The 25,485-nt window shown below is 39.6% G+C and overlaps 1 protein-coding gene across 5 annotated transcripts in view; it reads right to left on the bottom strand.

Annotated features, from left to right (window-relative positions):
• The window catches only part of KCNIP4 (Kv channel interacting protein 4), an 845,713-nt gene that overhangs the window by 82,200 nt on the left and 738,028 nt on the right, over positions 1-25,485 (bottom strand). Inside the window, exon 2 of one of the 5 annotated variants that reach the window (XM_004681375.2) lies at positions 6,876-6,977. The exons of the other annotated variants lie outside the window; for them this stretch is intronic. Within the exon in view, the coding sequence (XP_004681432.1) occupies positions 6,876-6,977 (102 nt within the window). The remainder of the gene's footprint in view (positions 1-6,875; positions 6,978-25,485) is intronic. 5 annotated transcript variants of the gene reach the window in all.

The raw sequence follows: 25,485 nt of genomic DNA, 5'->3' as shown, positions 1-25,485 counted from the left end.
ACATAGCAAAGCTTTGCATTTTATAGGCCTGGTGGAGTGTAAAATTGAGCCTGTCTGAAGGGTTTGGCTCCCATTTGGGTCTCTAAAGGAACCCAGAAGAAATCAGCATTGATTAGACTTATGTTTAGCCAGATACGACTTCATGGGAGATTGAAAATGTAAAATAGCTACTTATGATTCTGCAAGACCAGTCATGACATTCTTAGTAGAAGGGGGGAAAAAAGCCTTTGCCAATCTAAATGTCTATGTAACTTCTTCTAACTAATCATCGCTTCAGCCTTTTGGCTCAAAGTGAAAAACCTAAGTGGAAAACAAATGATTTTATCACAAAGGCAATTTAAAAAAAATAAAATATACACCAATCAACATCAAAACTTGCTTCAAGATGTTTCACTCCAGATATTTTAAAGATGTCTAAAATAAAGCTATCAGCCCTTCTTAAGCCGCTTTCTGGAACTTTTCCTGTTCCCTCTCTTAAGTAATGTCACCCTCTCCGTCTGGCTGAAATCACTTTGTCCTTTCCTCTTTTACTCAACACATAGACATTTAGACTTCCTCTGCTTCCAACACATCCAGCACGTGTTCCAGATCAACCATCTCCCTTCCACAACGCTTGCCTTGTATTTAGAACTGCGTCTCTCCTTGCCGGCAGGACTCCTATAGTGAAGAACTTAATGCTGGTATTACATTCTGTGAGTCACTAGTTAATGGACCATTTATTAGTCAGCCTCTGTTTTAAAAATCCATGCACTCATTTAATTCTTCATGCAAACCTTAATGATTCCTATTTTCATACCCACCTTGCAGATGAACAAATTGAAGCTCAGAAAGGGTAAGCAACTTTTCTAAGGATTACATAGCTAGTTGGTATGAATCCTCATCTGAAGCAAATAGATAATCCCAGAGTCCTCACTCTTACCTCCTTAACTATAAAACCTTCCGAGTATTGCTTCTCCTGGTGTTTATTTATATTTATTGCATATTAGTGAGCTCTATATTTGTCTGTTAATTTTAATACAATGTTAGCCTTCAGCAGAAGTGATGTATGCATTCCCCTGTGTTTGACACCACTGCTTTTGAAACTGTTAGTGCTTCATAAATGCCTGTCATGTTAGAGTGTAATCCACTAAACTGCCAATAGGAAGTGTCTGTCCAGAGACTTCTATATCCAGCTTTTCTGGCAGGACACTCATTCATGACTTAATGAAGAGTTCTGGTAGATGTAAGATGGGCCAAGATAGGGAATGTCCCTCGTTCCATTTGTCACTGATATCTGTGTCACTTTGAACAAGCCACTTAATCTCACCATTTTTTAGTTTGTAAGTGGAAACTCTAATTCTGTGAACCGTCACCCTCTCAGTTTTATAAGAGTGAAATAGAAGAGATAAAAATTAAAAAACACATTGTTTCAAATTATTACATTTAAAATACAAAAGATCCTTCAAGGGGCAGGGGCAAATATTCTCATAATTAGTAAGCCACGAATTTATGAAAAGTAAATAACAGTGCCAATAGGTTCTGAATCTATGATAAGTGGTTGTTTTGTCCTATTTTTCACGCTTCCTGCTTTTCATGAATAGTGAAGGGCTATGAAAGGACATTTGATCCTCATTTTGAAATATTCACCATTTGTCATAGCAAGAAATAAGAAAGGCTCTCTCACTGACTTCTTCAATGTGAGATCTGAAAGGGAATTGAGACACAATCTCTGCTTTTCATTTGCAGATGGTGAAAGTGAAGTTTAGGAAGAGGACTCTCTCATTCAAGACACTACCATGATTTCTCTGGGTGACAGAAGCCACACAAGGTTGTCCTGTGTTGAGCAGTTAGTGGCAAAAGATTATTGCACTCTTCCGTCAAATTGACCAAAACAGTCTATACAAGTAGAGCCTTGCCAGTTCCAGATCCCAGAGCTCATGGCTGGGACAACCCTGCACAACACCCCTCACTAATGATTTGATTAGGGTGAGTTAGTTAAACTCCCACCTTTCAGCTTTCTACTCTGGAAGATGGAAATAATGAAGAGTATCTCTATTATAGGACTATTTTTTTTTACAATATAATGAGTTAAACTTTGCAAAGCACTTAGAACTCTGCCAGCCACAAAATGCTCAATGTTTTTTAAATAAAAATAGCATCTGAGAATTCTAATATGCCACTTTTTAGAACTCATATAGATGATGAAATTGAAGGAACTTGCTTACTACTTGCAAATTAAACTAATAAATCTTTATAGGCTTTATGCTTCTGTTCCACCAAAGATTTTCTTGACATCTGCACAGGTCAGAGTTTTTAGTTGGTCACTAAGGATTTAGCATGAGATAATTGTCAGAAGGTTAAACTTTTCTTTTTAATTTCCTGGAGGTTACTGTTGTATTTTTAATTGGCAGCGTGTTGGCAGTCAAAATCGGTTTTTGAAAACAAATCCGCTGACAAATGCTGATAATTTCTCTGCCAAGGGAGGCATCTAAAGTTTTCTATGATCAATATGTTACTTGGAAAAACAAACTGCGCTGAAATGCTATGCTGTATGTGAGACTAAAAATCCAAAGTCAAGTTAGAAAACCATGTTTTGCGATTACATCAGGCAATGTGCTGAGGCAGCTTCCTAGTTACGAGCAGTCCAGCCCCATAACAACCTCATCAAACTTGCTTTCTTTGTCAGGGTACATCAACAATATAAACCCTTTTAATGAAGTTTAAATTTGGAGAATCAATTATTTTGATTGAATGAGGTCCTGACATTTTCCTGGGTAGCTGTTATGATGAAGCACATTTAAATAAGAAACACATATAGAACTATAAGCACATATATAATCAAGTGTTTTAATATTTCATCGTTTGAATTACCTAGTCAGTAATCATAATGTGCTTTGGATAAATAGGGATAATATTTATTTAGAGAAAAGAACTGGGGAATTAGAGAGATAGAATTACTCAAAGTTGTTTGACGAAGAGGTAGAGCCAAAACTTGACAGCACTTATTTTTTTAATGAAAAATATGTTTATTCTTAATGATAAACATCTAAAACTGGAGAGGGGAAATGGGAGAAAATGTGGTATTCTTTGGGTTCCCTCCTTGGTTGGAGGTTGGGGTGACAGGACTACACACCTCTACCTGGGGCAAGAGTCTGTGCTGTCAAGTTCTCTCTGATAGGTACAGCAATGACTTCAACCTCAGTAACTATTAGCTAGAAATGATAACTCTCATGCTTGCTGGCACTGGATGCTCCAGTCTTGTTGGGTCCATAGCTTTGCAAATAGACCCTTCATTATGCTCCCCTCTGTCGCACCATGGAAATGTGCCTGTGTTCCCTTCCTGTGCCCTGACCACTACCAAACCCCAGAATTTCAGTTATGGAAAGTTCTTGATGGGGGTCAATTTTCTCATTCCAGACTTTTCTTAATAGCTTTGAGATTTTGAACAAAATCACTGTCCTTCTCCAGGTTTCAGTTCTTTAACACATAAAATATGCTATATTCTGTATATTAAGCTGTTATCATTATTGCTATTATGATTATAGTCTATGAGTGTCAAAACATTTCATATATGATGACCATTTGCTTAGATAGCCTCTGTTGCGATGGACCCGCCAATGTGCTGACTACAGGTAACCACCCTTCCATCCCATTTCCCTACTAAACATTGCTATGACAGTTCCATGTCTAAGAGTGACTTAGTAAGTATCTGTACCACTGGCCTTTGGTTTTCAACTTTTCAGAGTGTGTGAAGAATCACACAACTAATCATGAACTTTTCAGGCCAGTGTTACCTCAGTTGTGAAGTGTCTGCTTTCCTGGTTGCAGATTTCCAGACCCAATGCTTGCCCATTTCTTTCCTGTTAGAGGATTATTGATTCTATTATGTTCAGAGCTACAATTTTCTATTGAAAGTGGCTTCATCTACCGAATCAGAGTTGGCCAGTGAGCAAGCCTGACAGAGTGAAGAGGACAGCAGTCTCCTGAGTCAGATTATCCCCATCAAGCCAAGCCTCACTGGGGGTGCTGTGGGGCTCAGCTAGCAGACTGGTGTCCCCCTTTCTGTTCCCTTTCTGGCTTAGTATTCTCTGCCTCTGTGGTGACTGGCTCTGACCAGCTGCTTGCTTCATGGCTTCATGCTCATATTTCAGCCCTTTGTTCAATAGCTTAAGACCCAGATCATGGAGACAGACCCCATAAAACATCTTCCTAAACCAGCAGAGGAATTACCATGTTCTCCTTTCAAATTACCTGACCTTATGCAAAGGGTGTTCCTGTAATGGGTGGCTAATGGATGGTTTACATGACAGCTATTCTGGAGCCCAGAGATGAGAGGTCAAGACTAGTTTGAGGGGGAAGGGGGTAAGTAATGTGAAATCTCATTTATAGTTATTCTGCTCATTTTCTTTTCTTTTTAAGAGACATCTTGACTTTTCCTCACACCTAGTCAAGAACTGCATTGCATCTCCATAAACACTTGAGGTAGAGATCTACCACTGGTGCAGGAAGGGCTAACAGGGACTAATAATTTTGTTTTTCCCCAAGTGAATATAGGCCTCCCTTTGAAAACTACATTTTAACTATCTACCTTGCACGAATAACTCATTTGGTCAATATTTGGTAAATGCTGGCAATGTTGAATTCACCTTGAAAGGAGAGAAGCAGTGGTTCTAATATGCCACATTCACTGACAAATAGGGACAACAAAAATGCCTGTAGCTAAACTACCTCATAGGATCAGGTTTTTGACATGATTCTGGACTATGCCCTCCAGGTGGCGAATGCCAGGCTACATTTGGTTTGTGTGATGGTACCATGTGCGTGCGATGAAAGCCGTATCACAACCATCGCTTTTGTGTGTATGTGCATAGGGTTATTATTAATAGAATAATAACTCCCTGCTTGGCTATCCCTGTAGAGAAAGAGGTAAATACAAGCAGGTGGATGATTTTTATAAGTTGTTTATTTCTTGCTTTATCATATAGTCCAGGAACAGGACTGACATATATATATACATATATATATATATATATATATATATATACACACATATATACATATATATATACTAAATATTTATTGAGTGAACAATGAATTAAATACATATTGTTATTATGAAATTATTTTGCTCAGTGCCATTGAATCAGTTTATCCTGGGACTTCTCACTGGCTGTATTGGATTGTTGGGGACACTTTTCATATTTTCTCTTTTGTCTAGTAGAGACTGGTAAAATTTGGGGGCTTTCGTGTATCATTATTTATTTTTATAAAATTATACTTTTAAATTTATTTTTAATGTTATATATTTTACATAATTCATTTTGTACACTGCATGCTTTAGGGGAGTAGGATCAAAAAAGGAGTGGGAAGAGCACGAGGGACTATGGTGATGGGTGAACTGGTGGTGGGAATTTCACCGGACATTCACATTTTAGAATAATTAATTGAGTCCAGAGGTTCCCATAAGATGGTGTGGCAAAAGACAGCCCCTACCTGTGTGGTCTCACCTGGCTTTTCATATTGTTCCTTCAATGGCAAAACCCATCTCACCTGTGTGATTCTATAGTTGTTCAATGCTTGAAATTAATTCTGCATGAAAGAATGTCTATAAGCACAGAATGTTCGGCTTAAATCACATATAGCATCTTTACAAAACATTTAGGGGGTTTCCTTTCAGATGCCCTATTTTCAACTTCCTAAGATGCCACCACCTTGGAGAGAAAGAGAACAGAGGGCCTGACCTGTCTGAGTGGCCAGGCTGCGGTGCCCAGTTATTGACCAAACAGCAATCTCAGTGTGGCTGCAAGGTGTTCTGTAGGTGGGTTTACCTTCCACAAACAGCTGTCCTTAAGTAAAGGAGCTTACCCTGGGTAATTCAACCAATCAGTTGAACTTAACCAGTTTTTGCCTTAGCAAGAGTTGAGGCTCCCTACAGAAGAAGGAATTCCCTCTCACGACTGCAGGGTCAAATCTTGCCTGCGCTGACAGTCGACCAGTCTGTCCTCTGAACTGGGGACATGCCAAGCCCCATAGTAGCATTGGTCATTTCCTAGAATACCTCCCTGTGTGTGCATGGGTGTGCAAGCACAGAGGCACATACATTTGTATGTGTGTGTATGTGTATATGTATGTGTGTGTTTGTGTGTGTATTTATTTATGCATACAGAACTGGGGTACAGACCAGAGGTGCAGGGGCAGTGAGAGGATTCACCAGAGACAGAGTGGGGAGCAGAACAGGCAGATCAACGAAGTACACTGCTGAGGGGAGCAGCGGACAGGTAAGGAGAGGTCTGTTGCACCATGTGGGTCACCTCGGGGGCTGGGGATCGAACTCACACTAAAGTGGCTGCGGCCAGCTTGCAGTGCTGCGTCCTAACCCATGGTGCCACCAGGGAGGGCTGGGTCTGTTTTTCTAGAGTACCTTGGCTGACATTGAGAGAATGGGCATCATCGAAAAGTCTCTTTTTTGGTAAAGGTTTTCCTCCTCACAGCAGTTTTTCTAAGCTAGTGCTGTTTCTGAAGCTTGGCAGTATCTAAATTATATAGCAATGGCATGCGCGTGAGTCAGACTGTGCACAAGAACAAGGTGCACAGTTTCAAGTATATCGCTGCTCTGCGGACAAGTCAGATATTCCAAGAGTATCTGACTTTACGCCCTACTCTGCAGATCCAACAAAACTGTGCAAATGTTTCGGAGCCCAGGCTTGAAAGTGTCTCCAAACTGCACAAAACTCCCTCTGGGTATTTTGGTAAACAGGGGCACATCCACAGTTAGTCTGGCAGGATAGAGTACTTCGATTCTTTCTAGAAGCAGACAACTGCCAAGCATGCAAACTGAACTGAACCAAACTAACATACGTGGGGGTTGGGGAGGTAAAATAAACAAACAAACTTGCTTTGAACAGCAGGAGATGATGTTTTGGCAGCGGAGCAGGGCAAGAGCTTCAGGAGTCGCTCTTTAATGCTGCGCTTGGTGCTGTTCTGGGTGTACAGGAAACCTGGAAGACACGCCGAGGCTGTGTTAACGCGGTGGTCCCCAGCATTCGGGCTGCGGCAGGGTTTATCAGAGGAAACTATCAGGCAGGGTCTGGGTGCAGGCAGCCGGCCGTGCAAGCAATCGCAGGCATGGGATGGGGACCCCCGAAGGCAAAAAGCGAATTCTTTTCCCCTCTTGTTTTTCACATTTTTTAGGTTCTCTTTTCAAACCTTTTTATTGCAGAGGATTGAACACTGATTTCCAAGTTCAAAAAAAAAAAAAAAAGAAAAAAGAAAAGAAACATGCAAATGACTCTCTTGATTAGCAAATATAAAATTTGGTGACTTTTTTGGGGTCTTGGATTAGCATGAAACAAATATCACTGAAAGCAACAACAGGATTGAAATTTCAAAATTTAAAACAACATTAAAGTCCCATGTGAAGATTTTCTGTTCTCATCACCTTTGCTCTTTGATCACAGAAGAGATAGATGCTTTTCATGCATCACTCATACCACAAACACCTGTTAGTACCTTTGCCTTCCCTGAAAGTGAGAAATAGATGTCGTTGGCATGCAACTTCATTAGCATAAGCCTACTTGCCTAGAGAGGTGACAACCCTTCACATTTGTCACTTGTGGGCCTCAGTGATTGGAACTCATTGAAGCACAGTAATTCCCAAAAATAGTGTGTTGAAAATAAGTAAACTGGAATAGATGGAGCAGTGTGTGAATTCAGAGAGCTGGCAGGACTCCGGGAACATCAATAGTGACCAGTGGGCAACCCAGCACCTGCATGTGTCGGAGCTACACTGTTCAGCTCATGTCCACTTACCCACTCTCAGTGCTCAAGAAGCTGAATACCCTTCTATTACCTATCATATTCTATTTCTCTGTCTCTGTCTGTCTGTCTGTCTGCCTGCCTGCCTGCCTGCCTATCTACCTACCTACCTACCTATCATCTGTTTTCCTCTCCCTGCCTCCCCCTACCCATCTCTCTACTCCTCCATCTCTCCATCCATCTATTTATCTGTCATCTTTCTAAATCAATTTGGAAGGTGTCAATTACGAAGCAACAAGGGAAACAATTTAATCCAAGATTTGAGGATTTTATAACTGGGTACTGGCAAATGTATCATTTGTTACTGTTCTAATTTACGATCCCTGTGTTAGAATTACAAAACTGTTCTGACAACGATATTACTGATCTATTTCTGTTTGGGATTTTTCCACTCCACCTTCACTGTCTATTGATTAAAAAATCCTGATAGGTCTCACCTAAAGGGTAGATGACAGTATACTACTAGAAACATAAATCAAATCAGATCATTTCCTTGTTTAAAGCTCTTAGAAATCTTCAGATTATAATTTGAAAAAAAAAATACACTTCCCATCATGGGCCCCAATTCCTAAAATGACCCGACATGCCTCACTCCCCTTCCGGCAGCATTTTTGATGCTCTTTACCACCCCCATTTTTCTGAAACATCCACCATTGCCTATACTACACATCTTGTCTTTGTTGGACAAGAACAAGACCCCTCTTTTGCCCTTGACATTTGTTTATTTTTACTATCATGACACTTCTTTTGATGTGGAATATCTCATTCATTTACTAGCCCAGGAGCTTGAAAGACACATAAGAAGAAATCAATAGATGTCAACCCACTGAGTGAATAAATTCATTTTCAATATCGAGGAAGATCCAATGTCATTCGTCAGATCAGTATCTAAGTAAATGTTCGTAAAATAAATCTGGCTTACATAAACTACACATTAATTGGAGTCTTCCTTCTGTTCCAGAGGAACACATCCATCTAAGTGCTCTCTTCTTTGTATATATCTCTGGGATGTGGGGCTTTGGCTTTAGGGCTTTCTGTCTCACTTCCATCCGTCAGTTCAACTCTCCATGCCAGTGTATGCATGGTCTAGTGGTTCTTCACCTATTAGCAAGTTGTACCTGACTGTGCGGGCTTTAAAGCTCAGTTCAAGCACGCTGACCTCTAGCAAACATTCTCTGTGGTTTCTGGCATTTTCCTGAGGGAAGAGAGATTGCTTCATCAGTTGCTCTATCTTGTTTATTGTTCTTGAATTATGTTCTATTGTTATGGCCATCACACCATATTGTAAAGCAAGACACTGCTCTCTCTGACAAGGAATTAGAGTGAGAAGATTCTATCTATCATCTGCAGGACAGACACTTCAGTTTTACCTCCTGCTATCATATACATACAATTATCAGATAAATGAGATCCATAGTCAATAGAAATACAGAAATTTTTAAAGCTAGTTAATAGAAACAAACCCTTGAATGATAAAGATGCTGGAAATAGCAGAAAATGGTTTTAAATAAAAAGATGGTCACAATTAAGTAAATAGGTAAACATTTGTGCAGTGAAATTAAAAATACAAAATGGTGATGTAAAAATAAACTTTTGTAATAAAAAATAAAAGGGCATGAGTACACTAAAAAAAAACAACAAAAAAACAAAAAAACAAAAACAAAATGGTGCCAAGTAGAACTGAAAGACATAATCTCTGAAATGAAAATAGTCTCATTAGAAGAACTTAATAAAAGATTGTGGACTACTGAAGAGTGTTATAAACTTGAATAGGATTAAGAGAAGTAAATCATCCAATTTGAATAAGAGTGAAAGAGATATTAAAAAAAATAAATAGACCCTTGGCGATTTGTAAGACAATATCAAGTTTTCTAACATAAGTGTGATTGGAGAGCCAGATGTAAGGGGGTAGGGAAAACTGAAAAAGCAGTAATCAAAATATTTCAAATTAACTTGTAAACAACAATGTGCAAATCCAAGAAACTTGCTCAGTTCTAGTCAAGACAAGTGAGAGAAGAATACCATATAAGTACCTCATCATCAAACTACTGAAAAAAAAAATGAGAAAACTCTTAAACAAAATAAAAGGACACATTACATACAGAGATTTGCTAAGGGTGACACTGACTTCATGCTTCAGTTAACAGCACGAAGGGAAAATTAATGGTGAAAGTAATTCAATCAGCACAGTGTATTAACAAAGGCATTGGAAGTCATTCCCTTCCCCACCCCAGACTATATAATCTTTGAGAGATTAATGACCTTATATCATCTAAATATTTATTGAGTTATTCCAAAGGACTTTATTATACTGTGTGTATTATAAACATAAATAAAGTTTGTTATAGAGCTGTGGCTATGGAGTGTTCTTATAAGTAAAAGTCCTTGTTCTTCACCACTATCTAGCTATCTACATCAGTCATTTCATCTATTACACTAGGCGATTCATTCTTTCACTGAAGCCTCAGTTCCCTGATGGGAGTTTCTGTTCATGCATTAACTCGTTTATGCAAAAATTGCACGCCTACACTGTACTAGGAATTGTTTTGGATGCTGAAGAAATGCGGTGCAAACACTGAACAAAAAATTCTGCTTTAGTTTTTCTTTCATTATAGTTGTAGAAGAAACAAATAAATTAATTAGCAAAAATAGAAACATTATTAGAAAGAAGGAATAATGCCTAGAGATTTCTACTGGTGGACAGGGTGGGAGGTGGCATGGGAAAACCCTGTAATTTTCAAGAGTCACCAGAGAAGGCTTCATAGTGCTTTATAGGAGCAAACCTACCAAGCTAATGCGAGAAAATACCTTACTCTCTTTTGGTTATTAGCAACTAGTACAATCTATTACATAAAGCAAGCATTCATATTATTTGTTGAGCAACTAATTGTATTCATTTATTAATTTACTAAATTAAGATTTATTGTCACTGACAGTGGACAAACATCTCAAATGAATTGACTATATAAGCTATTGACTACAGAGGGGTATGCTCAAATTTATTACTTTAGAAAGAAAAACTGTCGACTTTCAGCATCTAAAAGTCAAGCTAGTAGTGGACTAGCACTTCAAAAATTATGAAACAAAGTAAGACAAGAAGAGATTAGAAAGGAAGTGAGCATCTAGATAAGCAGGCCATTTTAGATGGTGATGAGACTGAACGCAGACACACTCGTTTCTCCCATTGGCGAAGGTTTTCCTCTTGAAAGCCTGCAATTGCCAGACCCATCGCCCGCTCTCATCCCCAGCTCCCTATCTGTGACCCCCACATTATAACTGTGCTCTGTGGAGGTGGTCATTTTTCACTGACTGCTTTCCCTGTTACATGAGAAATGCCAGCAAGTGTAAATGTCAGGCTTCAGCAGTGAGTGACAGGCCATGAATTATGAATTATGAATCCTGCCTGTAACGACGACGAGGGGAATAAAACTGGTCATTCCACCATAATTTGTATTATGCTCATCTTCCTCCTTTTTCTAGCTGAGGTGACTGTAAAAACGAATATTTTCTGTGACTTTGCCTGGGAACAAAGGCTTCAACTCCATAATTCACAGCCCTGCTCAGCTTCCCTCTTGTGCTTTTAAATTATGGACAGTAGTTTTCTTCTTAGATCCTAAACCTATGGGTGCCTGGTGGAAGAAAAGGGCCAGTGACGTTTTCACAGCTCTGATGTCTTTCCATGAATCAGAAACAATGACAAAAATCTCTGAGAGTTTCAGTGGCTCTGTGATCTTGTCTCTGTCGCCTCAGTGATAAACGGACTTGTGGGCGTGAGGAAGGAAGTCCATTCTTCACCAGTTGCAAATGTGACTTTATCTGTTGGCATGTCTATTTTTTACATGGATTCCTGACTCATAAATTCACGCACACACGCATACACACACACACACACATTGTTCACCTATAAGGAGGGGTGCAGAGGGGTGGTGGTTGAAATAAGGGAATAAGCTACATTTGCTTTTGTAATTTGATGAAAGTTGGAGGCAGAATACTGATGCTCCAAACTGGTCTGTTTTCTTTTGTCTGATTATAAAATAGTTAATCCAGAAGGAGGAAACCAGAAGGTGCTTGAATTTGCTGGAAATCACCTACAGATCTTACATGCAAATAAAATAAATTTGACTCCACTTAGAACTGATACTTGAACACACCTGTTTCTCATCATGAGCCTGCTACTCTGTCTGCCAACAAGTCTCCCTCTTTCTTTGTCTGCCTTTGTCCTCTCTGGCTCCTTCCCTCTTCCCTGTCTCTGTCTCTTCCTTACCTGCCTCCCTCTCCACCGCTGTGTTTCTCTGGTTCCACACTTTACTCTGTCTCTTTGTATATTGATATCTCTATTGTCTACTGAATTTCTCCTGTCATCTCCTCTCGCCCTTGCTCCCTTCCTCCCTCCTCCTTCCCTCCTTCTGACCCTTTCTCTCAGTCAAGGCAAGTCCCTTTATTGGGGAATTTTATTTTCTAGTATCGTTGCTCATCTGTGTAAACTACCCAGTTCTCCTCTCAGGTGTAGTCCCTGGGGCTCTCCCACCCAGCCCCCACAGCACCCCGGAACCACCGCCCTTGTGCTTTGTGCTCTTCTCTCCCCTCTTTTGACCCCTCTTCCACTGCCTCCCTGGTGGACACCTCAGATTTAAGGTCAGCCTGCAAGTTTTGTCTTTTGCTGCAGCAGACTCCCCTTTGATCTTGTTCATTTCTAGGTGGTTCCATTTCTCATGTACACGGTGGTGAGTCCCACGAGTGCAGGATGATTACTGTAGTTTATCACCAGGCAAATGCTGGCCAACAACTAGATGGTCCAAAGCTACAGTGATTTCCAGACTGGCCATAAGTAATTGCCGTCACTGCTGTCTCCCTTTAACTCCTGTACAATCAAAGAGACCTCGCCTCATTAAAGTTTTGATTATAAATGTATCAACCTTAATTCAATGGTGCTATTTCTTTCTTTCTTTTCTTTTTTTTAAAGATTTATTTATTTATTCATATGGAACTGAGGTACAGGCCAGAGATGTGGAGGGTGAGAGGATTCACCAGAGACAGAGTGGGGAGCAGAACAGGCAGAGTGATGAAGTACACTGCTGAGGGGAGCAGCGGGCGGGGGAGGAGAGGTCTGCCGCGCCATGTGGATCTCCTCTGGGGCAGGCGCGATTCAAACTCATGCGGTAGTGGCTTTAGCTTCTGCTGTGCTTTAACCCACTGTGCCACCAGGGAGGGCCAATGGTGCTATTTCTTAATCTCATAGAAGTAACCCATATTTTTAACATTTATGTACTTTAAGCATGTTTCATGATCAAACATTATAATTTCAATTTCCCTTTGGGATAAGTCTATCTTACCATTGATTCATACTTAAAATTAGAAAGCTAGTTACAGTTGAGTGAGGTTGATTCTTTTGATGACAAGAAATCACAAATACAATTTATGAATTGAATCTTAATAAGATTTGGAATTATAAAGTTAATTTTCTTGTCAAATGGAGTTTATTATATAAGTGATCTTTCTTATAAAGAATATATAATGTGAATGAGGTGGGGGCAGACCCCACCCCCTCCACATTAACTTGACACATGGCTTCTTCACATACCTTGCTTAGTTTTTAATTCTTGACTATAATAACATGCTTAAAATGAGCTAACTAATAACTGGTTACCTTTTTTTCCATTCTTTTTCTATTATTATAAAATCTAATGTTTCATATTCAACTTTAGAATGTCAGCTAATACTTAGAATAAAATAGAAAATAAAGGATTTCTTGAACAATGGAGGCATATAATCTAACTTAAATTTTATCTGGGAAATATTGGCTAGATACTGAAAAAAGAAAACCCAAACTAGTCCCTGCTTTTGTGAAACTTACAATCTAATGGGAAAGGTAATTAAATAATAAAGCAATAGAGTCCTTCATACTTCATCTGAATATGATCTTGCCCTAAGGGAAGATGGAGTTCAAGCCTGCCTAAATGCAGTGCTCTAACACAGCAATAATGAAAAGAACCTTCTACATGTCAAGAACTTTACAATCAAAACATCATTTACCCCTCCCAAGAGTCTTGGGTAGTAGATAATATTATAAGAGATGTAGGTAATATTGTGAGAGCTTATAAAAGTAAGGGTAGAGCTGAAATTAAAGGCACCATGACATGAGCTCACATCCAGTGTCTATCTGCTGGGTCTGCCATTTTTACTTCTCTGTTACACTCATGGTTCTGACAAATAACAAGACTATTTTATCTACTAGGTGGGCCTAAATGGGCATCCTTCAGGGTATTTGTTTCACTTTGTGGGGTGGGTTTTATTTCCTTCCCTGCTCTCCTCATTTAGGCTTCTAAATCATCCTGTCTTGATATCATAATGAAAACTTGGTGACCTGCATTCCTTTGCTAGAGATGCTGCTTCTCATTCCATTTTCTTGAGGACATTCATCAAACTCCTGGTGCTATTAAAAAATAATAATGTAGTTGAAGAGAAAGCTGCACTAGGAGAACCAATTTCTTCATCTGAAAAATGGGGGTAATAAGACGTGACACTTACTAATCTAGAGGATGTTAGGAGATGAACGGAGTAATTGTTTCTGCAAAATCCTTCAAATATGAGAAGAAATAACACATGATCCATTATGACTTCCAATGTGACATACCACTGTGCTATCCTTTTGGCTCACTTTATTCAGTCTTCATATTTCAACAAAATATTCTGTAAAATTGTTTGCTCATTAATTTCATCAGTAAATACTTACTGAGTTTATTATAAAATGGACCCTGTGTTAAACACTTGTGTTGGAAATCACATAGAGAAGCTCAAACATGCACAGTTTTGTGAAGATCAGTTACTTGGTCCTGACAATTCTTTAGATCACTGAAATGGCTTGACAAAGCTAGTTATTCCTCGTCATGCAAACCACATGAATAAGATAACACATACGTGAGGCCAAGTTTGAAACCTTTGTTCTAGTCTGGGCCAAGAATGGTTCCCTAAGAACTGCTCTTTGTGACCTATAATCTTAAGATCATGCTTTTGCAGTTTTGATGCTGCCATCTAACATCTAGTTGTATTTACAAGTGCAATGTATTGGGTTAATTGTGTCTCTTGAGAATTCATCTTCACACTGACCCACACAATATGACCTTTTTTGAAATGGAGTCTTCACAGATGTGATTTAGAATGACTTCCTGCTGATTCAGGGTGGGCCCTGAATTGAATGACTTGTGTCCTTCTATGAGAGAGTAAACACACATACACACAGAGGGAAGATGGAGGCAGAAATTAGAGAGCTGTAGCTACAAGCCCAGGGGTCACTAGTAACCACTAAAATCTAGGACACAAGCATGAAACAGATTCTTTCTTGTAGCCTCTAGAAGGAATTAGCTATCCTGGCACCTTAATTGCATTTTCTGGTTTTCTAAAAGTGAGTGAATACATTTACATTTTTTGAAGTCATCCAGTTTGTGATAATTTATTACACAAGCCCTAGGAAATGGACATCAATCAACAGATTCTCAAGAACTCCATAAGAAACCAATTATTCCACGATCACACGATCATCTTCTACTTTATACAGACCACTCTATTCATGCATGCATCCTTCAAAACCTGAGATATGTTGCTATATTTAGCATACCTTCTTAAGAGGACTGGCAACTTTTGCAAATTGTTACCAAGCATATTCATTTCAAAGTAAATTAATACATGACACAATACAGTTGAATGGATTTCTACCTGTATGTTGTTTCTTGTTTTATATTCAGCAGTAAGGTCTAGGTAGATCTCTGTTGAGACAACCATTCACAGATAACTAAACAAGACATAAAGTTCTTCATCTTTGCTCCAAATGCATGAATGAGCTAGAAATAGACTGAATATCAGATGGCTTTCCATATTACTGAGACTAACAGCCAATTCCCTATAAGGGTCTACAACTGTGTACAATCTTCTAGCAAAACTCACTGCCTATCTTATCTCTTATTGATGGTTCTTCCTTCTGTCCTGGCCACATGCTGGTCTTTGTGCCTTATAAGTCTTATCTCAAATATCTCCAAGGTCTCTTCCCAATGACTTTCTTAATGGAAAAATAAATAAATAAATAAATAAATGCAAACTGTAACGAGTAGTTGATGCTGACTTGTCTTTAAATTAAGAAATAGGGCTTCCCTGGTGGCACAAGGTGTTGAGTTGTAGTACTATGAAGATATCCGCAGCCACCAAAGTATGAGCTCCATCCCCAGCTAGGGAGCTGACCCACATGGCACAGAAGACCTCTCCTGTCTCCTCGTTGATCCCCTTAGCAGTGTATTTCAGTAGATCTGCCTGTTCTGCTCCCCACTCTGTCTCTGGTGAATCTTTTCAAACCCCCCCCCTGGCCTATACCCCAGTTCTTATATGCATAAATAAATAAAAATAAATATTTTAAATAAATAAATAAATATCTCAATGTGGCCCCTAAAATTTTTGCACCTAAGTAGGTTACTAGACATTATCATTCATTGTTAAGACAACTTCCAAGTTGGTGTGATGCATTTTTTATGGCAGAAGAACCTACACCTGTCCTAAAATCTTCACATCTTGCAAATATTCAAACTGGGACCTGCAAAAAAGGTGATTGTATATTGTTGTTGATTATAAATGAAGAGTTTTCAGTCCATTCAGTACAATGAAATGATCAATACTTACAATCCTCATCAGAATACTGTGCACGAGGAAGAAGAGATGCTATCCATAAATCCAATCATTAACATCGGTTCAGAGTAAGTTATATTCAATTAAACAATATGGACAGAAAGATCCCTAGTATAGTTATTCTAAATTCTCTATCAGCACTATAGAAAAATCAAGGAAAAGAAATCAATGTCCCTAAGATGGATCAGGAGGACGCTCTCTCTGCTAGTTTTATTTTTAATAACTAATGCTATATAGCTTGATACACAATGTGAAGTATTGTCCCTCAAAACAAGCAACTCCACTGCTCAACATTTTTATTTATTAAATTGAGCCAAGAAAATTGACTGTATTTATCACAGCAACTGAGGGGTTTTGTCCTGCTGCAGAAAATTAATTTCATGCTAATTCAGTAGATGTTGTCTGATACTTTTTGAGAACTATCGTGACCAATGCTCTTTTGGGTTACATAAAATGAAGTCACATTTTGCATGCACATTGAAATATGCCACATAAAGAGTTAAGTCTCACCCAATGTGCAAATTTGAAAGTAACACAGTGCTTAGGTTTTTGCTACACTTGTCAAGCACATCACGACTTTAAGGCTGACAGATTAAATGACCAATGAACTGCTTAGGACACTTCTTTAAGCAATAGCCCTTCAAGGTTGTCACAGAAACTGCACATCCTGGATAGCCTCATTGCAACATCCAATGAAGACCTTAAATACTTGAGGTCAGCAAGAACATGAGCTTCAAATAAAATGCAATCCTTTAATAATTCACACTAACTAGACTGTGCCTCAACAGAGTGTGGATAAAATGCTAATCCTGTAAACACTGGCATCACCCCATTCCATTCTACAAGTAGTTGTTGATGCCTTGAACTCATTGATGGCACTTATGCTCTTTTCCCAGATATTTTGGGATTATGTTGAAGAGAAGCTTTGAGAGAGGAAAATGAAATGATATAGGAAAAATTTCTTTACAGAGGCGTATGCTTTGTCTACCTCTTCCAGAACTTCATGCACTTCTGGTCAGACATATACCAACCAGATTCCCTGATTCTTCCAAATCTCCATGAAATGACAGCTTAGCATATCAAAGCAAAACCCAAACACCCAAATCATCCTATTTCAGAAGTCTGCTATAACAAAGCACCGTGAAAGGCACGTTATTTATAATGTCATATATAGTTGCACAAGAATCACTGACCAAGGAAAAAACTGAACCTAGGAATGTTTCAGTTTGTCCAAAAATGAAAATGTAAAAAAGTAACGGACTAGTCTAAGAACCCGATGTCTGAGTACCAACAAAACCTCTCGTTCACTTACATTTCACTCCTCTCTCCAGCATCAGGTACAAGATGACAATGACTTTTCAATACATGTTTGTGAAATGAATGAATCAATGTTGGTTGTGCTTCAAAAGAGAAAGGGAGGCTCCTTTCTTATGAATAAGTTATAACTTTTTCAAGGTTTCCAGAAACGATTGGCATTTCACTCAGGCAAGCTGAAATGACAGGTCCTGGCAAAGCGATCTATCACTTTGAGAGAGGGGAGCCCTGTGAACTCAGAGCCAGCTCTCAGGGGTCCCCATCCTCTGCTAGGCTGTTGGCTCATGGCCATCGGCAGGGGTGGGGCTCTGGGGAGGTAGTGGTACAGCATTGTCAGCAAACTTTAATAATATAAGCAAACAATGCTGCTAAATCTCTCTCAGCTCATAAAAAGGAACAGACCAGAATTATGAAATTGAGAAAAGATATCCTTATAGAGAAAAAAAAAAAAAGCAATACTCTGCTTTCAAGTTAGATGTTCATAGAAATGGGTAAGAATGGCTTCCTGGCTAAGGGAAATGACAGATGCTATCTCATTCTGGGGGGAGTAAAGCCCTCGAAGGCAGTATTGCCTCAGGACCGCTGTGCACAGAACAGGGAGGACAGCTTGGTAAATGTTTTATTGCAAAGATAGAGCTGAAGTCTTAACCACTGAAGTTCAGGATACTGAACTGAACAGGTCCAAGTTTCCCAATGATAATAGTAACTGATGCCTTTTGGAGGTGGGAGGCGTCACCTACATTGCACTGTGCAGCTTAATCATCAGAACTGCCCATCCATATTTTACAAATGAGAAAACGTGGCCATTTCAGAAGTTTCCACTCAGTTGTGGTCTGGGGTAGTCACAGTGGCTACCTCTTCCTTTGTTCTTGCTGTTTAAAATGTAGTATTCAAAAACATCAACGTCTTCTGGGAGTTTCTAGAAAGGCAGCAGCTTGGGCCCATCCTTGAACTACTGAGTCAGAATATGCATTTTAATGAGATCCCCAATTTGTAGGCACAATGAATTGTGACAGGCACCAGGCACACCAGACCTTGTCAGGCCTTGGAACGGCTCTGCTCTGGGAATTTTACCTCAATTCATTAAGCAGGAGGGGTCAGGAGAAAGTACTGCCCTGAGAACCAGCTGCCAACCTATGCCCCTTTCAAAAATGCAATCAGATTCAAACACTGATGGCATAAACGATACTGACATAGGAGAGTCAAGGTCAGAGATGCCGGGTCCAGGTTTCCCATTTACTGTGTAGCTTTGGGGACATTCCTTAATTCTCTAAGCTCCTCATCTGGATGAGGATAACAAGCCAACCAAACTCATGAGGCTGTTGGGAAGGCCAAAGATGGTGCTTGGTAGGAGCACAGTAATGCTTGTTATTCATTATTTATTTTTATTTGAAGATTTATTTATTTATGCACACGGAACTAGGTTACAGGTCAGAGGTGAGGGGGTGGGAGGATTCACCAGAGACAGAGTGGGTTGCAGAACAGGCAGATTGACTGAAACACATGGCTGAGGGGAGCAGCAGGTGGGTCAGGAGAGGTCTGCCTTGCTATGTGGGGCAGCTCCCTGGCAGGGGTTGGAACTGTGCTGCAGTGGCTGTGCAGAGTCTCATAGTTCTGCACTTCAAACCATTGTGCAGCCAGGGAGGACCCAATGCTCATTATGCAAAGCAGGCTGCACAACAGGGGTTCACTCTGTCCATCTTACCCAGAAGATCGTTTAAAATAGTTTTATTAGTTTACTTGTTTACTGTCTTCCTTTTCAACCAGGGTGATGTTGGTTTCCATTGTTGTTGGTCACTTGGAAGCCTGGGGTCTTCCCCATACTTTTTTTTTTTTTTTAAAGATTTATTTATTTGTGCATACAGAACTGGGGTACAGGCCAGAGGCTCAGGGGCGGTGAGAGGCTTCACCAGGGACAGAGTGGGGAACAGGACAGGCAGATCGACGAAGTACACTGCTGAGGGGAGCAGCGGGCGGGTCAGGAGAGGTCTGCCGCGCCATGTGGTCACCTCCGGGGCAAGCAGGAATCGAACTCATGCGGAAGTGGCTTTAGATTCTCAGTGCTGTGCTTTAACCCGCTGCGCCACCAGGGAGGGCCCTTCCCCATACTTTTAACACACCACCAAAGCAGCCAGCGCCCACCAGGTTCTACTGTACCTTCGCCCCACTGAGCTCCTCCCTCCCCGCTCAGGTGCTCCAGTTCCAGCATCAGTGTTCAAGCTTTTCTTCATCTGACTGTTCGGTTTCTCGATCTCGCACATGTAAGCGACACCATCGAGTATTTGTCTTTCACTTATTTCACTTAGCGTAATCTCTTTTAGCGTGATAAAATTCATCAAAGGATAGGGAGTTTTCCTTTTCATCACGGACTTTCATAGTGGCAATAGAACCGCAGGCTTATTCTAAGTGCCCAGGTCCAGTGGGCTAAGGCGCTCTGGCAGAAGGCTGGTTTAACTACGTGAAGAGGGGTGAGGCTATACCTCTAAATCACACACAGTGCTGTGTAGCAATGCTTCCTCAATTACAGATAATACAGCTAGTTTCTTCTACTTTCAGATGAAAATAGATGATTCCTTTCAAACATGAATGAAACATGAATCTATCTTTAAATAGAACACCATTATGGTATATGAGCTCGTTTCAAGATTTCAGAGTCTTCTAATTTCTGTAAGTTAGTAGAAACATCTTTTCACCTATATACTTTTCACTAGTGATTTATTGGCAAACTTTGGAAATACCTGACTCTATTTTTTAATCTTTTAAAATTCATTTCTATCTTTAAATTCATTGAGATTTATTTTCTTTGTATTTTGTTTCTAGGTTGTTCATTTTTTACTGATGAATGATGTGCTATAATTTCATATCAAGCTTTTTTTTTAAACCCTCTTATTGCTTTATTTTAGCTTCTTTGATCTAGTTCCTCATCATTTTTATTATGTTTCAATTTATTACTGCATCTGTAAGTCTAAACAATCACTTACCCAGCTTCTCGCACATTGAGTACACTGGTCAATCAGTGCAGGTATTGAGGGGAAGGAATATAATTAAATAAACTCCTTTTTGCAAATACACTCTAGGACACATCAAGGTTTTGTGACCTCTTGTTGGCCAATGTAGGCTAGCTCAAGAGAAAAAGCATGAAACTTATCCAGAAAATTTGTGACCAACTGGCAGTATCTTTAATACTGAGCTGATTCCATCTACCCCTCCCTGCCCAGAGGCAATGCTCCCTCAAGCTCATTCTACTAGATTATTCATTTTAAATCAGACACAGCAGGTGATACCTGGCTTTCTTGATGGGCTCCTCTCCATTAGTCAAAGATTTATGGAAGTAGTATTTTAAAGAATCAGATTTACCCACTGAGTTAATTTTCCTCTCAGTTAGAATTCCATCATTCTTTTGCTCAACGGTATAAAGCAAATGAAGAATTGAATCAACTAAACATAGAAACTTCTACAGTTCTGTATGTCACATATGACCCTTCTTTCAAACTTCAAACTCTATGATCTCATGTTCAAGTCGTTCAATTATACTTGAGGTTCAGGAATTGAGAGAAAGTCTTGCTTAATTTGTAGGTTATTATTGATTTTGTGAAACTGGCTTAACATACATCATTCAAAACCCTAGAAAAGTCTTATGGGGCAAAACTTCATTTTGGAACTATGCCAATTATGCATTGATGAATCAGAAACCATCTGACAGAATGAAGTTTCCATGTTCTTTTTTTAATGAATGCTTAATATCATAGAGAAAACCTTTATTATCGATTTAAAAAATAAATGCAAAACATAACCAGCTAATGCAGAGCACTGAAATAGCTAATCTAGTTTTCTAGCACCCTTGATTAGAGTCCTTAACAAAATCTTATTTAATTAAATGTTTTTTTCTCCTAAATCCTGATTAGAAAATGTTCCATTAATAATATAATTTAAAATGTCTATGATATTTTAAAATTTATGAGTTTCATGCAAGAACACTTGCTTCAAATTCAATTTCATTTCAGTCTGAAGTCTATGAGGTTGTGATTCTACTGATATGTATCATTTGAGGATTTAGGCAGTAGCCATAATGCATTACAGGGAGAAAAGGGAGAAGGAAGAGGGAATGGCAGAGAGAGAAGATGAAGGAGGAGGAGAAGGAGAAGAAAAAGGAGGAGAAAAAAGAGGAAGAAGATATTTTTCAGCCTAACCCTCAGTATATTAGGTGATAGTATTGGAGTTAAAAGTAAAACTACTTCTTTGGCTAAAATGACATTCTCCATTTGTTTTCCAGAACCAAAACAATGTTTTCCAGTGGCTGAAAATGCTGCTGACTAGAGGTTTAAAGAAAAATCAATTTTCCAGAGGGTGTTAAGTCCGCGGTCAGCTTGTCAGCAGTTGGGCGGTCTCTCTGTGGCTTGCAGCTGGTCACCACCTTACTCTGCCACCACTTGCCTTTCCTGCATGCTAGGGAATCCCTGACGTCTCTTCGCCACCTCATAAGGATACCAGTTCTGTAGGATAACGGTCCCATCCTTATGAACCCACTTTAACTTAATCACCTCTTAACATGTGACCACATCTGAGGATTTTGATTTTGTGGGGGACACAATTCAGCCTATAAATGTAGCTTTTTCTTTTTTTAAAAGATTTATTTATGCATACAGAACTGGGGTACAGGCCAGAGGTGCAGGGGCAGCAAGAGGCTTCACAAAGACAGAGTGGGGAGCAGAACAGGCAGATCGACAAAATACACTGCTGAGGGGAGTAGCAGGCTGGACAGGACAGGTCTGCCGCACCATGTGGGTCACCTCCAGGGGCAGGGATCAAACTAATGGGGATCAAACTTCAGCTTCTTAGTGCTGTGCTTTAACCCTCTAGGGAGGACCAACCCATAGCTTTTAATGAAGGCTTGCTGACTTGCTCAGGGAAATGGTCAACTGGGAAATGGTCATCATCATGTGGGCTTGTCATCAGCCTTATCCACTGAGGTGTGGTTAGATGGCATGAGTTCATGTTCTTTTGGTCACCGCAAAGTGTCACTTAAAGGATCCCACACAAGTGGTCTTAGAGAAGGGAGGAAGAGTGGTCCCAAGAGAGTTCAGGGAGAGAATTTACACCTCTGGTTAGTAGGGGGAGGGGCGGTCAGAGCTCAGCTGGGCCAGGGCAGATGCACCTAGGAAGAAGTGAAGGCTCAAGGGACCCCCATCTGCATAACCAGGAATGTAGGCTCAGTTCTGTTGTCATGACATCTGCCTCCTTCTGGAGACTATCAGCAGACTGCTGCCAGGCCAGAGGTCCCTTGTGGCCCCCTGCACGGCTGGGCTGGCCTAGCAGCCTCCTGAAGGTCCTTATTGCTTCCTTCCAGTCACTTCCTCTCTGTGACTGTATCATTACAGTGATATAATCAAGTACAGACTAGCAATGCCTCCCTGCCATGACTCCAGACTTTCTACTGCATAGTTGGTTCCAACATAACAAACCCACAGTCAGTCAGTAAGTCAGGTGGTTCCAACATAACAAACCCACAGTCAGTCAGCAAGTCAGGTAACACTTCTGTGAGTGGTCATGCCTGGACTCCACCGCTATGGGAGAAACACGAGCGCAAAAGGTCTCCACTGGCCCCCACTGCCTCCCAGACACAGTAAAACTTTCTTAATATGGTCACGGAGGCCATTCAATATTCACATCTAATCCACTCCTCAGAGTCTCTTCCAATGGGGCCATATTTAATTTCTTAAGCATATTTTATACTTTTCAACTAATACACCTATGTTAGTTTTTCATCTACTCTCTCACCAGTAGGAAACAAATACATCCTTTCTTTACACCTTTAGATATCTATAATGCATGCTATAGCAAGGCTTCATGTATCTATGGGATGAAAGAAAAGGATAGTTTAAATATTTTCTAGATTGCATGTATGGGAGAAAGGAGAAGAAACCATTTGACGGAGAAAGAGAAACATGAAATATAAGATGTGTGAGCTTGGGAACAATGAATTCAGCCTTGGAAGTCGATGAAAGAATTTACACCTGATTTGTTTACTAATATAATACTCCATGAGCATATGATTTTATGAGCATATGACATTAGTCCTTGGTCAGCATATGACATTAGTCCTTGGTCAGCAAAGAAATAATGCTATCTTCAAAGACATAAAGATTCAGAAGAACCTTTGATCACAGAAGATAGATAAATATGATAACACCCCAGCACACAAAATGAGTAACTTCACCTGTGACACTCTTTGTAAAGGAAACTGCTGTAAATGTTAGAATAGGTTATGCCATTATGTGAATTATAAATTCTTTAATATATCGTTTTGGGTAAATTGACATATAGTAGTCAAAGAATTCTGAGTAAAAATTCTTAATCCCTAATCTGTTGATCATCATTCTTGCAAGTTCTCTCAAATTATAAACAGAGCACCTCAAATCTATATAAAATAGACAATCTACCTCTCATGCAATTATTGATTTTGAAAATTCAAGTAGAATAATATCCATGCAGTAAAAACTTGAAACATCATTAGACGTTATATATAGCCAATCATAACATAGTTTAGCTGAGTAAATTTTGCTATTGAAAAATTCACGTAGGACATCCATAATTTCAAAGCATGCCATTGAAGAATTTAAGAGAGAGCCCCAAAATACACCAAAATATTATTTGCGAAAGCAGAACAAGCCTAAAGAGAACTTTTAAATTATTTTTTTCACTTCCAAATTGTAACATTTATTTGGTTCTTTTTTCCAGAATTTCAGAGATTTAATTCAACTTCTGAGTCACTAAAATCCACAGTATGGGGCCCTCCCTGGTGGCACAGTGGGTTAAAAGCACAGCATTAAGAAGTTAAAGCCACTGCAGCATGAGTTCGATCCCCACCCCGGAGGTGACCCACATGGTGCAGCAGACCTCTCCTGACTCACCTGCTGTTCCCCTCCACAGTGTACTTTGTTCATCTGCCTGTTCTGCTCCTCACTCTGTCTCTGGTGAAACCTCTCACCATCCCAGCACCTCTGGCTTTTACCCCAGCTCTGTTTGCATAAATAAATAAATCTTTTAAAAAATCTGCAGTATGATGCAGATAATGGATACCCATGTATAACTCTTCAACACAATTCTCTCTTTGGATTTAACCTCTACAATAAAACTCCCTCCTCTTACTGTTTGGAAAGTAATCTGATTACACAGCTCTGATGGTCTAGAATTGTCTCTTGCTGCCTCAGGGCATAGTTCCTGGGGAAGTTGTTGGATTTGTGTAGTCAGGGAAGATTTTCCATAGCTTAGAACTTGATTTCTTTTTCTGGAAAACTGAATAAGAGGTGTCTATACTTAGTTCTCTGGGAATCTCACAATGGAGATATTACTCAGAAAGAGAAATAATGCGCTACCATGCCAAATGCATTTCTAACTTACAACAAAGCCACATCAGATAGATTAGAAGAAAGAGTAAGAGAAATCTGGAGTTATTGTAGCAGGAGTTTTGTGCTGATTGCTCATAGGTTATCCTTTACCCACACCATGCAAAAAAATGACTTGGACTCTGAAAATTACAAATGATTCTTGTTTCTAGCAATGACTTCATCTTGAAATGACAGATACAGTGTACAATTGGCCGTTATGAGTCTTAAATAAATGCCCACTGATCTGGATTGTAAATCATGGAAAATTCAGTTTCCATGATTCATCATTCAAAATGACCAAATTTTAGCTTATAAGTTT

The sequence above is a fragment of the Condylura cristata genome, unplaced genomic scaffold (assembly GCF_000260355.1).
Source record: "Condylura cristata isolate star-nosed mole 26May11 unplaced genomic scaffold, ConCri1.0 scaffold00012, whole genome shotgun sequence".
NCBI classification, from domain to species: Eukaryota; Metazoa; Chordata; class Mammalia; order Eulipotyphla; family Talpidae; genus Condylura; species Condylura cristata.
This window is presented reverse-complemented; position numbering and strand designations above follow the sequence as displayed.